General features: G+C 45.1%; 1 protein-coding gene across 1 annotated transcript; it reads right to left on the bottom strand.

Annotated features, from left to right (window-relative positions):
• Positions 1–366: 366 nt before the first annotated feature.
• CASC3 (CASC3 exon junction complex subunit) lies at positions 367–16,864 on the bottom strand (the record flags this gene model as incomplete). The annotated part of the gene is made up of 13 exons (XM_080712230.1): positions 16,616–16,864; positions 16,267–16,294; positions 15,468–15,505; positions 13,249–13,407; positions 13,009–13,160; positions 12,036–12,212; positions 10,286–10,971; positions 5,891–5,955; positions 5,262–5,376; positions 4,387–4,485; positions 3,934–4,148; positions 540–662; positions 367–390 (listed from the first exon to the last, which is right to left on the bottom strand). Exons 1-13 carry the CDS (start codon positions 16,844–16,846, stop codon positions 367–369), a joined length of 2,112 nt encoding a protein of 703 aa, XP_080568356.1. The 5' UTR covers positions 16,847–16,864.

Raw genomic sequence — 16,864 nt, 5'->3', positions numbered from 1 at the left:
AGACAAGAGGATCGCACAAGTTTGAAGCCAGCATCAGCTACTTAGTGAGACCCTGTTTCCAAATAAAAATATAAAAAATAGGTCTGGGGGTATAGCCCAGAGGTAGAAAGCCTCTGGGTTCCACCCCCAGTACCACCCCCCCCAAAAAGGGTTGTAGTTCAACCCTGTCCAATGTAACAATAAACCTCGAAAATTCTAGGAGTCCTTTAAGTCTTCCTAGATATCCCATGATTATAACCTAAAGCATTAATTAAGCAATTTTGTTTGCAAAGCAAGTAAGCATAAACTTCAGTTTTAATAAAGGAGTCATAAGTTGAGTACTTACTTTCATATGCTATTTAAAGTTAAAATATTCAGAAGTTCATATTAACTGGAACCCCTGCTTACAACCTGAAACAATAAACATGGAATTTGTTATGAGGTCATATACAAAAGAATGTTTTTCCATAAAAACATGCCCTGAAAAACAGAAATTCTCTAAAATAAAGAAAAGCCCACTGATGTAAACATGTGCTTTACTCATGGAAAGAAGCTCATACCTCAGGTGGAGGGGGCTTGATGGTGACTGGCTGGGGAGTCCTCCGGGGTGGGGAGGGCTTTGGCTGCACCTGCTGCTGGGCAGGGTTATAGTAGGTCACGCCTCCATATACCTGTGATGGGGCCTGGGATCCCACAAGCCAGAAGAAAAAGTTAAATAAAAATATTAGAGAATTTCTACAATTTTTTTTTTTTTTTTTTTGGCAGTACCGAGCTACACCCCCAGCCCGATTTTTTATTCTTTTTTTTTTTTTCTGCGGGTCTGGGGATGGAACCCAAGTGCACTCTACCTCCAAGCTACAGTCCCAGCCCTATTTTTTAGTCCTTTTTATTTATTTATTTTTATTTTGCTGGGTCTGGAACCCAGGGGCATTTGACCTCTGAGCTACAACCCCTGCCCTGTTTTGTATTCTTTAATTTTTTTTTTTTTTTTTTTTTTGGTGGTACTGGGGTTCCTGGAAGCCCTTCTACCTCCGGGCTACACTCCCAGACCTATTTTTACATTTTCATTTTGGAAACAGGGTCTCCTAAACCAGCGCGTGCGGCTAGCTTCAAACCTGCGCGATCCTCCTGTCTCTGCCTCCCAAGCGCAGGGATTACAAGCGTGCGCCACCACGCCCGGCTAGTATTCTTTAATTTGAAACAGGGTCTCACTAAGTAGCTGAGGCTGTCTGCAAACTGCGATCCTCCTGTCTCGGCCTCCCTAATGCTGGGAATAGAAGTTTATGCCACCATGCCCGGCTAGTCCTTTTTATTTTTGAAACAGGGTCTCACTGAGTTGCAAAAGGCTTCACAAACTAGCTGAGGATGTTAATGAACCCTGATCATCCAGTTTCCGCCTCCCGAATGCTGGGATTACAAATGTGCGCCACCACACCTGGCTTATTTTTTGAAATAGAGCCTCAATGAATTGCAAAGGGCCTAAGTAGTTGAGGCTATCCATGAACTGTGATCCTCCTGTCTCAGCCTCCCAAATGCTGGGATTACAAGTGTGGACCACCATGCCCAGCTAATTTTTAAAATATTTTAGGCTGCTCCTTTAAAGTAAAGTGATTATTGATTTCTTTCTTAATCTGTCATTCTTGTTGTTGTTGTTGTTATTATTCTTAGAAGAAGTACTGGGAATTAAACCCAGAGGCTACAAACCCCAGCTGATTTTTTTTTTTTTTTTTTTTTGTGGTACTGGGGTTCCTCCGGGCTACACTCCCAGACCTATTTTTTACATTTTTTTTGGAAACAGGGTCTCCTAAGCCAGCACGTGCAGCTGGCTTCGAACCTGCGCAATCCTCCTATCTCTGCCTCCCAAGCGCGGGGATTACAAGCGTGCGCCACCACGCCCGGCTCCAGCTGATTTTTTTAAATTTCTCATTTGGAAACAAGGTATTAGCTAGGTTGCTGAGGATAGCTTTGAACCTGTGATCCTCCTCTCCCAGCCTCCCAAGTACTGGGTTTACAGGCCTGGGCCACCAAGCCAGGCCTTAATCTGTCATTATTATGCCCCAGTTCCTATTCTCTGGAGTACTGCCCAGCTTTCTCCAATTCCTACCATTATTTGACAAATGCCAAAGGCTGAGTTCAATGGTTACAGTCCAAATACCAGCAAATACCAGATGGTGTCACCTTGCTGGGAGTTAAGCAGGACACGGTAGAATAAGCTGTCCAGGAATACAATATAGCTTTCTTGGTTTTGGTGGTTGTGTTGAGGATCAATTCCAAGGGTGCTCTACCACTGAGCTATATCCATTCTGAATCAGGGTCTAAGTTACTCAGACTGGTCTCAAACATGCAATCCTCCTGCCTCAGACTCCAAAAGTAAATGGGATTATAGGCATACTCTACCACACTTGGCTCCTTTTTTTCTTTTGCAGTACTAAGGATTGAACCAGGGACATTTTACCTTTGAGTTATATCCCCACCCCTATTTTTTCTCCTCTTATGCAGTACTGAGGATGGAACTCAGGGACATTCTACCTCCAAGTTATACCCCCAGGCCTATTTTTTTTTTTTTTTGGTGGTACTGAGGTTCCTGGAAACCCTTCTACCTCCAGGCTACACTCCCAGACCTATTTTATAATATTTTATACTATTTGGAAACAGAGTCTCTTAAGCCAGCAAGGCTGGCTTTGAACCTGTGTGATCCTCCTGTCTCCGCCTCCCAAGCACAGGGATTACCAGCGTGCGCCACCAAACCCGGTTCCCAGACCTATTTTTTAGCCTTTATTTGGAAACAGGGTCTCACTGAGTTGCAAAGGGCCTAAATAGCTGAGGCTGTCTGCAAACTGGGATCCTATCTCAGCCTCCCAAATGATGGGATTACAACCGTGTGCCACTTCACCTGGCTCTCACCCCTATTTTATTTTTCATTTAATATTTTTATAATTTTTTTTTTTTGGCGGGTCTGGGGATGGAACCCCTACCCTATTTTTAATTCTTTATTTTGAAACAGGGTCTCACTGAGTTGCAGAGGGCCTAAGTCGTTGAGGCTGTCTGTGAACCACGATTCTCCTGTCTCAGTCTCCCAAATGCTGGGATTACAAGCGTGCGCCACCACGCCCGGCTTATTTTTCATTTTAAAACAGGGTCTCACTAAATTGTTGAGACTGGCTGCAAACCTATGATCCTACTGTCTCAGCCTCCCAAGTACTAGGATTACAAGCATGCTTCACCATGCTGGCTTATAGCTCCTTTATGTAGTTAAATAAATAGCAAATATGACTACATATAACATACCGCAAAACACTCAATGAAACACCATTAAAGGAAAAGAAAAGCCAAGCGTGGTGGCACATGCTTGTAATCCCAGTACTTGGGAGACTGAGACAGGAGGATTCCAGATTCATAACCAGTCTCAGCCTTTGGCAACTTAGTGAGAGTCTCTTTCAAAATAAAAAATAGGGATGAGGGTGTAGCTCAAAGGTAGAATCCCCCTGGGTTTAATCCTCAGAACCAACAGAAAGAAAAGAAAAAATAAATAAAAGAGATGATGAGCATTACATAAACTGTTATTTCCAGCACCTGACCACCAAGAGGCACCCTAGTGCAACATGCAAATCAGTGGCATTAAAATATTCTTCAAATTCCTCTAATACTCTCCCCTTTCCTATGGCATATTCCTGACTCATTTATTTACTTACTTATTTATTTTGTGGGTCTAGGGATGGAACAAAGGGGTATTCCACCTCTGAGCTACACTCCCTGCCCTGTTTTTTATTCTTTATTTTGAAAAAGGGTCTAAGTTGCAAAGGGTCTCACTAAGTAGCTGAGGCTGTCTGCAAAGCGCAATCCTCCCATCTCAGCCTCCTGAATGCTGTATTACAAGGTGCACCACCATGCACAGCATTCCTGACTCATTTATAGGTTGTGTACCTACAAAAATCTTCTCATGAGCCATCTCACCTGTGTGTTAGGATACAGATGAGGAGGTGGTGGGGGAGGCAGTGCTCCTGGGGCATATGGGTAGCTGGGATTGCCGAAGTTCATGACTCCTGGAGCAGAAAAGTAAGTAGGGGCAAGCAGCTGCTGGGGTGGTGGCTGGCCTGGAGACATGGACACTGGTGGAGGGTAGAGGCCTGGATTGGGCAGAGGTGCTGGTGTCTGGTGGGGATGTAAACCTGGAAAAGAGAGGAAAACAAAAACTGAGAAAGATGATACCACTATTTTCATGGGATTGTACGGTTGGACTGCTTAACACAAAGAAGCTCAGGATGGAAATTCTCAGAATGGACCCAAGTAGCCAAGGCAGCCAGCCTCATAGGCTAGTAGCACAAAGCTAAAGAGGGTGGGGTTTAAGGAGTGCCCAAAACATATTCTCATATACTAGAAACATACAGACAGTAATGCAAAGCTTACCTGGATGGGGAAGGTGCATTTCAGGCTGCACAATCATGCCCTGTGGAGGCAGTGGGGCAGGGCTGTCACCATGGGTATAGATTGGTCCTTGGAACTGCACTGTAAGATATCACAATGGGACTCATATACCCTCAGTCTTCATATCACATGGAAGTCTTATTCCCTAAACCCTTTAAAATGTGCTGTTAGCCAGGCATAGTGGCACATGCTTGTAATCCCAGTACTTGAGAGGCTGAGATAGGAGGATTTCAGTTCGCAGACAGCCTTAACTACTTAGGCACTTCACAACTTAATGAGACCCTGTTTCAAAATAAATAATAAGAGACGGTCGTGGTGGCGCACACTTGTAATCCCCACACTTGGGAAGTGGAGACAGGAGGATCGCGCAGGTTCGAAGCCAGCCTCTCTGGCTTAAGAGACTGTTTCCAAATAAAAATATAAAATAGGTCTGGGAGTGTAGCCCGGAAGTAGAAGGGTTTCCAGGAACACCAGTACCATCAATCAATCAGTCAATCAATCAATAATAAAAAATAGGGCTAGGGGGTGTACCTGGGAGGTAGAATGCCCCGGGTTCAATCCCCAGTAAACACACAAACATGCCTTTAATTTTTCATGTGAAAAGAATAGCAACTAGTCAACCTTTAATAACCATTGTGAGAAGTCAGAAGGGAAATTAGGATGTAGAAGCTGGTCTCTTAATTTCTTTCACCTCAAAAAGTACCCCAATACAACTTAATCATGCCCTCTGCAACTTAGTGAGATCCTGTTTCAAAGTAAAAAATAGGGCCGGGAATGTAGCTCAGAGGTAAAATGTCCCAATAATCACACACACATACACATAAAGAAAAAAAGAGAGAGAAAGGAAAAAACCTCACATGGATCGTAGTAATGTCCTTCCATGATACTAATATGCACAGGAGGAGCTGGGGGCTCCGGCACAGGTCTCTGCCGCTGGGATGAATAGCGTTTGGCTCGACCGCCCTGGACTCCCTGAAATAAAAAGAAACTTGAATAAGAAGTCTTCCAGAAGGCTGATTCTAATATAAAGTTCTACCCTCCTTTTTTGGGGGGGGAGGGGGGGGAGCAGGTCTGAGGATGGAACCCAGAGGCTTTTGATCTCCGAGTTACACCCCCTGCCCAATTTTTTATGCTTTATTTTGAAACAGGGTCTCACTGAGTTGCTAAGGGCCTCACCAAGTAGCTGAGGCTGTCCGCGAACCGCAATCCTCCAGTCTCAAGCGTGTGCTACCACACCTAGCTGTCTAATTTTCTTTAGATGCTACAAAACATGGTACGTAGCAGGTATTTATTAAGTATTTGCAACATAAAGAATCAATAAAAACAACCACTATTTGAACCTTAACCTTCTATTCTACATTTCTGAGACCTCATTAAAAGAAACATGGATAATCAATGAAAAAACTGGCATCACGACCTTGATTTAAATAGTGACAAACTATAATATGTACCCCCTTCCCCATCTGCCCCTCTTCCCTTTTTGTACCATTTCTTCCATCCGGTTAAACTGAGGTGGAGGTCCAGCTCCCATGTGTATGTGGTTGGGCATACCTGCAACACACCAAAAAAAAATCACTGATGCAGAGCAAATATATATATATATATTTGGCACCCAACTTTGCGTTCTTCTTTTAAACTGGCAAAATTCCCTCTTTTTGTCTTTTCTTTTCTTCTTCTTCTTCTTTTTTTTTTTTTGTGGTGCTGGGGATGGAGCCAGGGGCATTCTACCTCCTAGCTACACCCTCAGCCCTATTTTTTATTCTTTATTTAATTAATTAATTAAAAAATTTTTTTTGCGGTATTGGGGATGGAACCCAGAAACATTTTACCTCTGAGCTACACCCCCAGCCCTATTTCTATTTTGAAACAGGGTCTCACTGAGTTGCAAAGGATCTCACTAAGGAGTAAGCTGAGGTTGTCTGTCCTTAAACTGCGCTCCTCCTGTTTCAGCCTCCCAAATGCTGGGATTACAAGTGTGTGCCACCACGTCCAGCCACAAAATTCCTTTTAAGGTGCTCATTGTCAGCACTAGCATTTGAAAATGTGTTCTAATTCTACTCTGAACAATATCCCCAGCTTTTACTTTATTTCCTTTTTCTTTCTCTCTCATTTATGTACTTATTTTGTGGTACTGGGAAGGGAACCCAGGGGCCTTCTCCCTCCAAGCTACAGCTACAGCCCTATTTTATTCTTTTATTTTTAAACAGGGTCTCACTGAGTTGTAGAGGGCCTAAGTTGTTGACGCTGGCCGTGAACCTGCAATCCTCCTGCCTCAGGCTCCAAAGTACTGGGATTATAAACTTGTACCACCATGCCCAGCTTTATTTATGGCGCTAGGGATTCAACTCAGGGAGGTTCTAATTTTGAGATACACTCCAGCCCTATTTTACGTTTTACTTTGAAACAGGACCTTGCTAAGTGAGCAAGGATGGCCTGGAATGCTCCTGTTTCAGCACCCCAAGTACTGGGATTACAAACATGCACCATCAGGCCTAGATTTTTTTTTTGTTTGTTTGGAAACAGGGTCTTCCTACATTGCTATAGCAGTACTCGAACTTGTGATCCTCCTGTCTCAACCTCCCTAGTACTGGGATTATAGGCATGCACATCATCTTAATACAGTAATAAAGTCCTTGAACATATAAAGTGACCTTGGATTTAGGCATGGTGATGTACATCTGTAATCCCTATACTTGGGAGACTAGGACAGGAGGATCACTGGCTCAAGGCCAGCCACAGCAACATACCCAGACCCTATTTATTTATTTAGCAGTACTAGGGCTTCAACCCAGGGGAATTCTACCTCGGAGCTATACCCTCAAACCCCCCCCCCCATTTTTTTTTGCAGTACTGGGGATGAAACCCAGGGTCATTCTGCCTCCGAGCTATACCTCTATCCCTATTTTTAATTCTTTATTTTGAGTCAGGGTCTCAATGAGTTGTAAAGGGCCTCACTAAGTACCACCACGCTCGACAGGTGAGACCTTGTTATTGTTTTTCCTTTACTTTTTTTTTTTGTGGTACTGGGGACAGAACTCAGGGACATTCTACCTCTGAGCTAAAACCTCCAGCCCTATTTTTGTTTATTCTTTATTTTGAAACTGGGTCTCACTGAGTTGCAAAGGGCCCTACTAAGTAGCTGAGGCTGTCCGCGAACCACAATCCTCCAGTCACAGCCTCCCGATTGCTGGGATTTTAAGCGTGCATCACCATGCCTGGCCTGTGACCCTCTTTTAAAAAGGTTTTGTGTGAAGCTCAGAGTCAAATGCCTCTGAGTTGAATCCCTAGTACTAAATAAATAAATAAACCTCACCTAAACCGAGTGTGGTAGCACAAGTTTGTAATCCTAGTACTTGGGAGGCTGAGACAGGAGGACCACAGGTTTGTGTACAGCCTCAGCTACTTAGTGAGGCCCCTTGCAAATTACTGAAACCCTGTTCCAAAATAAAGAATAAAAAATGGGGCTGGGAGTGTAGATAGGAGGTAAAATGCCCCTTGTTTCAATCCCCCCAGTAATGCAAAAACAAAACAAAAAAAAACCCTCACCTATACCATACTTCCTGTGGTGGTACAGTTCTACAATCCATACAATTTAGGAGGCTAGGGCAATGTAGCAAGAATTTGTCTCAAAATAAAAACAAAAAAACAGGCTAGACATAGCTCAATGGCAGTGTCCTGTGTTCAATTCCCAATTAAAAAAAAAAAAAAAAAAAAAAAGAAAGAAAGCCGGGCGTGGTGGCGCACGCTTGTAATCCCAGTACTTGGGAGGCTGAGACAGGAGGATCACGCAGGTTCAAAGCCAGCCTCAGTTACTTAGCGAGACCCTCTGCAACTAGTGAGACCCTGTTTCAAAATAAAGAATGAAAAATAGGACTGGGAGTGTAGCTCAGAGGTAGAATGGCCCTGGGTTCCATCTCCAGTATGGGGAAAAAAAAAAAAAAAAAAAATCACCTATATCACAAGACACTGAAATGCCCAGTCCAAACAAGGACTTCCAATCTTTTTTTTTTTTTCAGTACTAGGAATTGAACCCAGGAGCATTCTACCTTTGAGCTATACCCCCAGCCCTATTGTTTATTCTTTATTTTGAAACAAGGTCTCACTAACTTGTGGAGGGCCTAAGTAGCTGAGGCTGGCCTCAAACCTGTGGTCCTCCTGTCTCAGCCTCCTAAATACTGGGATTACAAGCACAAGCCACCACATCCAGCTCCAATTTTTTTTTTTTTCTTTTGTACGTGGTACTGGGGATTGAACTCGGAACAAAAAATACCGGAGTTACACTCCAATTCCTATTTATTTATTTTATTTTTTGCCTTCTAATCTTTTAAACGTGAACTAGATTTTAGAAACTAAGAGCCGGGCGTGGTGGCACACACTTGTAATCCCCACACTTGGGAGGTGGAGACAGGAGGATCACGCAGGTTCAAAGCCAGCCTCGCTGGCTTAAGAGACCCTGTTTCCAAATTAAAAAAAAAAAAAAATACAAAATAGATCTGGGAGCGTAGCCTGGAGCTAGAAGAGAAGGGTTCCATCTTCAGTACGACCAAAAACAAACAAACAAACAAACAAACAAACAAACAAACAAAAAACTCAAATCTATCTGGCTGGGCAAAGACAAACCAGAATGGACAAGTGTCAACATGGGTAGGTCCTATTTTCCAGAACTATGCCATCCAGTATGAAATCAAAAGCCACACGTGGGCATTTAAAAAAATTCTTTCCCCCTATAGTAGGATAGAACCCAGGGGAATTCTAGCTCCAAACTACAATCCCAGCCCTATTTTTTTAAGGGGGGTCTTTTTGGACTGGGGATCAAACCCAGGGCAGTGCACTTGCTAGGCAAGCGCTTTGCCACTGAGCTACATCCCAGCCCTTTTTTAATTTTTTATTTGGAAACAGGGTCTCACTGAGTACAAAGTGCCTCACTGAGTAACTGAGGCTGTCTGAGAACCATGATCCTCCTGTCTCAGCCTCCCAAATGCTGGGATTAAAAGTGTGCACCACCATGCCCGCCTCTTAAATTTTAATTAATTAGAAGATTAATTCCTTAGGGAGGCTGAAACAGGAGGATTGTGGTTCACGGAGAGCCTCAACTATTAGTGAGGTCCTTTGCAACTCATGGGCTTAAGGTGTCACTCGGAGGTAGAATACCCCAGGGTTCTATCCCCAGTAACACACACACACACACACACACACACACACACACACACACACACACACACAATCTAGGCCATCCTGGGCAACTTAGTGAGACCCTGTCTCAAAAAAAGGAGAGAAGCCGGGCATGGTGGCCCACACTTGTAATCTCAGCATTCAGGAGGCTGAGACTGGAGGATCACAGTTCGTGAACAGCTACTTAGTGAGGCACTCTGCAACTTAGTGAGATCCTGTTTCAAAATAAAGAGTAAAAGAATAGGGCATGGGGTATAGCTCGGAGGTCGAGTGTCCCTGGGTTCCATCCCCAGACCCGCCCCCCCCAAACCAAACCAACAAACAAAAAATAGGGCAGAGGGTATAGCTTGGAGGTCAAATGCTCCTGAGTTCTACCCCCAGACCCTCAATAAACAAACAAACAAACAAACAAACAAACAAACAAACACGGGAGAGGGCTGGGTAGGCAGTTCAGAGGTAGAGCATGTGCCTAGCATGTGAGTACTGAGTTCAATCCCCAGTCTACCAAAAAAAAGAGACTAAGATAGCCTTGGTAAAAGACAACTGCTCTAAAGCCTGAAAAAATGGACCTATAAACCCCAAGAATTTTATTTCAGTCAATAAAGAGGTAAATATTTATCAGATACCATATTCCTGAGAGAGAAGTCCTGGGCCCATAAACTCAATGATGCAAAGGGAAAAAAGCTACCCAACAATGTGTAATACCCACCTCGAAGTTCCCGTGGTTGTAGGAATGAAGGCTGTCCTGGGCTCCAGTTCTGCTCTGTGATATTTAGTTGAGCTACATCTTGTTCAAGTCCACCCGTAGTAGACTCTATTGGAGCCTCCCAGCTCCCAGTCTTAGTAGGTGGAGGAGGGGTAGCTTCTGGGACTGTGGGTGTCGAGGTCAGCCCTTCAGGTGGAGGGGGCATCTCCTCTGCAGTTTTGACTGCATCTCCAACTTTGGTTCGGGTTCTTCTTGCCCGGGAATAGGATTTCTTCTCAATCGGCCTGTCAGGGGCTGGTGGTGCAGTGTCAGTAGCAACAGCTGGTGTCTCTGAGGCTGACTCTCCCTTCTCAGGACTGCCAAGCACTGGAGCATCTGCTTCTGGAGATGGATCCCTCACAGAGGCCTGCTCCAGGCGCCGTGATCGGTAACTAGTTTCATGCTTAACAGTCTCGTAAGACCGGCCACCATGCTGCCCACCAGCCTCCACAGGCCTAAAACCAGTACGGCCTTCCTTGAAGCCCCCAGATCGAGAATAATTCCTGGGTGAAGACATGCGGCCAGTACCTGCTGCATTCCTGTTAATAAATGTCCTTGGTGGCAGGGTGCCCCCAAGACCCTGGTGGCGATGGGACTTGTTTGGTCGCTCACCAATCCAATTTGGATCTCTTTGCGGAGGACTCCCAAATCTAAAAGAAAAAGAGAAACTGCTGAGAAGAAAACAAAAGGAACCACTATAGATATAAACTGAGTCAGGAGGGCATTCTGAATCCCTTGCCCATTCACTTAATGGCTAGAGTTCTTTCTAAAAATATCAACAATCTAAGCTGGGTGTGGTGGCACACGCTTGTAATCCCAGCATTTGGGAGGCTGAGATAGGAGGATGGCAGTTCGGGGCCAGCCTCAGGTACTTAGTGAGACCCTTTGCAATTCATTGAGACCCTGTTTCAAAATAAATAGCCAGGCGTGGTGGCGCACGCTTGTAATCCCAGTGCTTGGGAGGCGGAGACAGGAGGATCGCACAGGTTCGAAGCCAGCCTTGTTGGCTTAAGAGACCCTATTTCCAAATAAAAATATAAAATAGATCTGGGAGTATAGTCTGGAGGTAGCAGGGTTTCTAGGAACCCCAGTACCACCCAAAAAAAAAAAGAATAAAAAATTGGGCTGGGAGCCGGGCATGGTGGCACATGCTTATAATCCCAGCATTCAGGAGGCTGAGACTGGAAGATCGCGGTTCGCGGAAAGCCTCAGTTACTTAGGTCCTCTGAAACTCGGTTTCAAAATAAAAGAATAAAAATTAGGGCAGGGGGTGTAGCTTGGAGGTCGAATGCCCCTGGGTTGCATCCCCAGGCCCCCCCCAAAAAAAATTGGGCTGGGGGTATAGCTTGGAAGCAGAATGCCACTGGGTTCCATCCACAAAAAAACACCCAGCCAGGCGTGGTGATGCACACATGTAATCCCAGCATTTGGGAGGCTGAAACAGAAGGATCATGGTTCACGGACAGCCTCAGCTACTTAGTGAGGCCCTTTGCAGCTCAGTGAGACCCTGTTACAAAATAAAGAATAAAAAATAGGGCTGGGAGTGGAGATCAGAGGTAGAATACCCCTGAGTTTCATACCCAGTACCAAAAAAAAAAAAAAAAAAAAAAAAAAGGCAGGGCTGTAGCTCAGAGGATGAATGCCCCTGGGTTCCATTCCCGGACCTGGGGGAACACAAACAAACAAAACAATCTAGGCTCCAAAATTTTCTCACCGGGGTTTCCGAATTCTTCGGGGTTTGATGTCATCAGGATTGTGTGCCGAACGGATGTCATAGCCATAAAGAGCAATGAGCTCTTGTCGGGACTTTGGGGCCTGCTCGTCTTCACGAAACTTGTCATGCTCCCAGCGACCCTCATCCTTCCAAAGCTTTCGCTGACGTCCCTTGGGCCTGAACAAAATCAAGAAAAGTGTCTTCAGCCACTCAGTACTTTGAAACATCTCTCTCTCCTTAAAGGCAGCCTCTTCAAGTATGCCACAGCTCAGAGGCCTCATATTAAGGAAGACAGAAGTGTGTTAAGAGATGCGCTCTAGCCAGATATGCTGGTGCATGTCTGTATCAGAGCACTTGGGAGGCTGAGACAAGAGGATCGCAGGTTCGAGGACAGCCTCAGCAAGCAGTGAGCCTTTCATTAGCCTAGTGAGACTTGTTTCAAAATAAAAATAGGGCGGCTGGGCATGGTGGCGCACGCTTGTAATCCCTGCGCTTGGGAGGCAGAGATAGGAGGATCACGCAGGTTAGAAGCCAGCCGCGCACGCTGGCTTAAGAGACCCTGTTTCCAAATAAAAATGTAAAAATAGGTTTGAGAGTATAGCCCGGAGGTAGAAGGGCTTCCAGGAACCCCAGTACCACCAAAAAATAAATTAAAAATAAATAAATAAAAATAGGGATAGGGAAGTAGCTTGGAGGTATAATGTCCCTAGGTTCAAGCCCCAGTACCACGAGAGGGAGAAGAGAAGATGGGATTCTGCAACTGACTTGACCGCCTTCATTCTAGATCCCTGCTTCCTCACCAAGAGTTACCAAATACCCTATTTCAGTTTGCTCATCTATACAGGTGAGATCATCTTAATTCTTACTTCAAAATATTGTCAATAGCAAGTGAGATAATACAGCAAAATGTGTGACAATAGTAAGCATTAGTACATGTTATTCTGTAGCAGCAGCACCACCAAGTTGCTCTTACCTGATTTCTTCCTCCTGAGTTTGCCCTCGAAGATCATGCTCAAAGAAGAGCCCTTTCCGGGGAATGTATGCAGGATTCTTCCGATCTTCATCATCATCTAAATGCTTAGGGCCCTTTTTACCCACTTTGTTCTCTACTGGCTCTGTGCTCTCCTGGAGGACAGATATAGGGTTCCTTACTCCTCCAGGACTGTAAAGCCCCTACTCCACACCCAGATCAAGGGCGGTGCTGTGCACCTACCTGTCCATCTCCACTTTGCCTCTCTCCAGTCACAGTGCCTTTGGTGTCAGGCTTTTCTTCCCCCTTGTCTTCTTTTGCTGAAGAATTAGCAGCATCATTAGCTTCTGATTTCAGCTCCACTTTGGAGTTTTCCTCTTCACTGTATTCTCCTTCTTCACCCTGAAAAAAAGTTTCCCTGTCAGCTGTGGAAATAAAATCTCAATGGTGCCTTTTCACGTCCCATTCTTTTTTTCTGGTGGTGCTGAAGATTGAACCCAGGGCCTTTCTGAGCTGAATCCCCTCCCCCCCGCCCTTTTATAATTTCTATTTTGAAACATGGTATTACTAGGTTTTTGAGAGTCTAAGTTGCTGAATCTGTAATCCTATTTCATATTCCCAAGTGCTGGTTTTACAGGTAAGGGCCACCATGCCCAGCAATAATGGGACTTTATTTTATACTTCACAATCTCTAGCATGAGAAAGTCAAACGAGGCAACTCTTTTACTCCAATGAAAAACTAATTTTGTTTCTAGGACATACCAGAAAGCTAGCACAGTGCTGAGAAGATTCCAAACCAGTGTCAAAGGCTAGTTTAAGTCAAGGTACTGCCCTACAAGCATGCTGCTTTGGCCAAGGGATGTCAATAGAATTCTTTTCTGGAGGAGAAAAACTCCTACCCATCATCATCAACCACCTCAGTGAACCCTGCAACTTTTACTAGCTCTGCCCTAATGCAACTACTTCCCTTGGGGAAATTATTATTATTATTATTATTATTATTATTATTATTAGTGGTACTAGGGATTAAACCCAGGGGCATTCTACCTCCAAGCTATACTCCCAGCCCGATTTTTTTTTTATGGGTCTGGGGATAGAACCCAGGGGCATTCAACCTCTGAGCTACACCCTCTGCCCTATTTTTTGTTCTTTATTTTGAAACAGGGTCTCACTAAGTTGCTGAGGGCCTAAGTAGGTGAGGCTGAACCACGTTCCTCCGGTCTCAGCTTCCCAAATGCTGGGATTACAAGTGTGCACCATCACACCCGGCCCCCAGCCCTATTTTTTCTTCTTTCATTTTGAAACAGGGTCTCAGGTCCTGAAGGCCTAAGTAGCTGAGGCTGACCATGAACATGCAATCCTTCTGTCTCAGCCTTCCAAGTACTAGGATTAAAAGTGACCAAGCCCAGCTCCCTTGATTTTTTTTTTTTTTTTTTTGGTGGTACTAGGGATGAAACCCAGGGGCTTTCTACCTCTAGGCTACACTCCTAGACCTATTTTATATTTTATTTGGAAAAAGGGTCTCACTAAGTTGCTGAGGCTGGCTTCAAACTTGCACGATTCTCTTGTCTTCTACCTCCCAAGTACTGGGATTACCACTGTGTGCCTTCACGTCCAGCTTCCCTTAAATAATTTTTATGCAGCCTTTTAGCTCCTTTCCCACTCCCTCCCCATATATTTCAAAGTAAGAGCTGAGACTGGCATCCTTACCATTAATGTCTACTTCAGATCTAACTTTTTTTGTGTGTGCGTGGTACTAGGATAGAACCCAGGGGCCTTCTACCTCCGGGCTACACTCCCAGACCTATTTTATATTTTTGAAACAGGGTCTCTTAAACCAGCGCGGCTGGCTTCAAACCTGCACGATCCTCCTGTCTCCACCTCCCAAGCACGGGGATTACAAGCATGCGCCACCACGCCCGGCTCTTGTACGTGTTTGTTTGTTTGTTTGTTTGTTTCTTTCTTTCTTTATTTTTTTTGCGGGTCTGGGGATGGAACCCAGGGGCATTTGACCTCCGAGCTACATCCCCTGCCCTATTTTTTATTCTTTATTTTGAAACCGGGTCTCACTGAGTTGCAGAGGGCCTCACTAAGTAGCTGAGGCTGTCCGCGAACCGTGATCCTCCAGGTCTCAGCCTCCCGAATGCTGGGATTACAAGCGTGCGCCACCACACCCGGCTTTGTACGTGTTTCTTAAATGTACAAAATGCCTTTTATTTTATTATTATTAGTATTGGTGGTACTGAGGTTCCTGGAAACCCTTCTACCTCCGGGCTATACTCCCAGACCTATTTTTTATATATTTTATTTGGAAACAGGGTCTCTTAAGCCAGCGAGGCTGGCTTCAAACCTGTGCTATCCTCCTCTCTCCACCTCCCAAGAGCGGGGATTACAAGCGTGCGCCACCATGCCCGGCCACAAAATGCATTTTATACCATAGGAAAAAAATCTATCACACTTACTTCAGAGTCTTCTGCACTTTCATAATCAGAGAGAACAGCTGAAAGAAAATAGAAATATGTGAAGGAAAAATTAAAAAAAGCAACAACAGAACTCCATATGATTATAATCCTGACTTTATTTTGGGTCAGATTAAAACTCATTTAATCCCTACATCAGCCTATGAGATATATAAAATTACCTTCCCCAATTATAGGGGGGGAAACTACTGGGTAAGAGTAACCTGCCCAAGGCCACAGTGCCAAAACCCATACTTTTTTTTTGAGGAGGGTATTGGGGATTGAACCTAGGGACATTCTACCTCCAAGCTATGCCCCAGTTGTTTTTTTCTTTCTTCAGTACTGAAGATGGAACCCAGAGACATTCTACCTCCGAAATACATCCCCAGCCCTATTCCTTATTCTTTATTTTGAAACAGGGTCTCACTAAGTTCCAGAGGGCCTAAGTAGCTAAGGCTGGCTGCTAACCCAGATCCTCCTGTCTCAGCCTCCCAAATGCAGGGATTACAATTGCGCACCACCACACCCGGCTTCCCAGTTGTTTTATTTTGAATAAAATAAAAAGTTGCTCAGGTTGGCCTCCATCCTGCAATCCTCCAAAGTACTTGGATTGCAGGGGTATACCACCCCGCTGAGCAAACCTATTATCTTAATCATCATGTTACAAAAAGTCACTCTGAAGCATCCTTCCTGAAATCGCTAAGATGATGTCCATTATTGGAAATAGATGCCCTGAGTTTATGTAAAAACAACAACAACAAAAAATAAAACCCTCTGTGATGAGATAAAAGATAGAGCTCACCATCACCTTCCATGCCATCTTCACTCTCCTGAGGGGAAGCAGAAGACATGGGTTATCTCTATGATTTCCAGAAGTGATGAGCCCAAGAAAGAAATGTGGGTGGAGGGCTGAAGACTCAACACAAAATGGTTGAATAGGGAGAAAGATAAATCTTCAAGTTGTATTCAAGAGAGGCCCAGTCCCTTCATAAATTTCTGAGTAAACATCCGCTTTCCACCTGCAACGACTCTACCCTCCTTCCCTTGGGGCTCCAGATGGATGCAAGCTCGCTCCCGGATAACTTTCCTCTTCCCCAACAAAACACAGCCCTGCACCTGCCGCCGCCCGCCCGCCGCGCTCGCTCACTCACACACTCCGACTCCTCGGCGCTCTTGGCCCCCCCGCTCTCCACCCGCCGCAGATGAAGGCCCCCGCCGCGGCCGCCGCGCTGGGACGGCAGAGAGCCGCTCCCGCCGCCTCCTGCGCTCCCGCTGCAGCTCCCGCCGCCCCGCGCCGGGGAGCCACCGCTGTCGGAGCCCGAAGCACCGGATTCTTCGTCCTCTGTGTCCTGCGAAGCGCGCTGCCGCCGCCGGTCCGCCATCTTACGGAGAACGGCCAC

The sequence above is a fragment of the Muscardinus avellanarius genome (assembly GCF_963383645.1).
Source record: "Muscardinus avellanarius genome assembly, chromosome: 16".
NCBI lineage: Eukaryota > Metazoa > Chordata > Mammalia > Rodentia > Gliridae > Muscardinus > Muscardinus avellanarius.
Note: the sequence above shows the minus strand (reverse complement) of the source record. Positions and strands in the feature narration are given on the sequence as shown.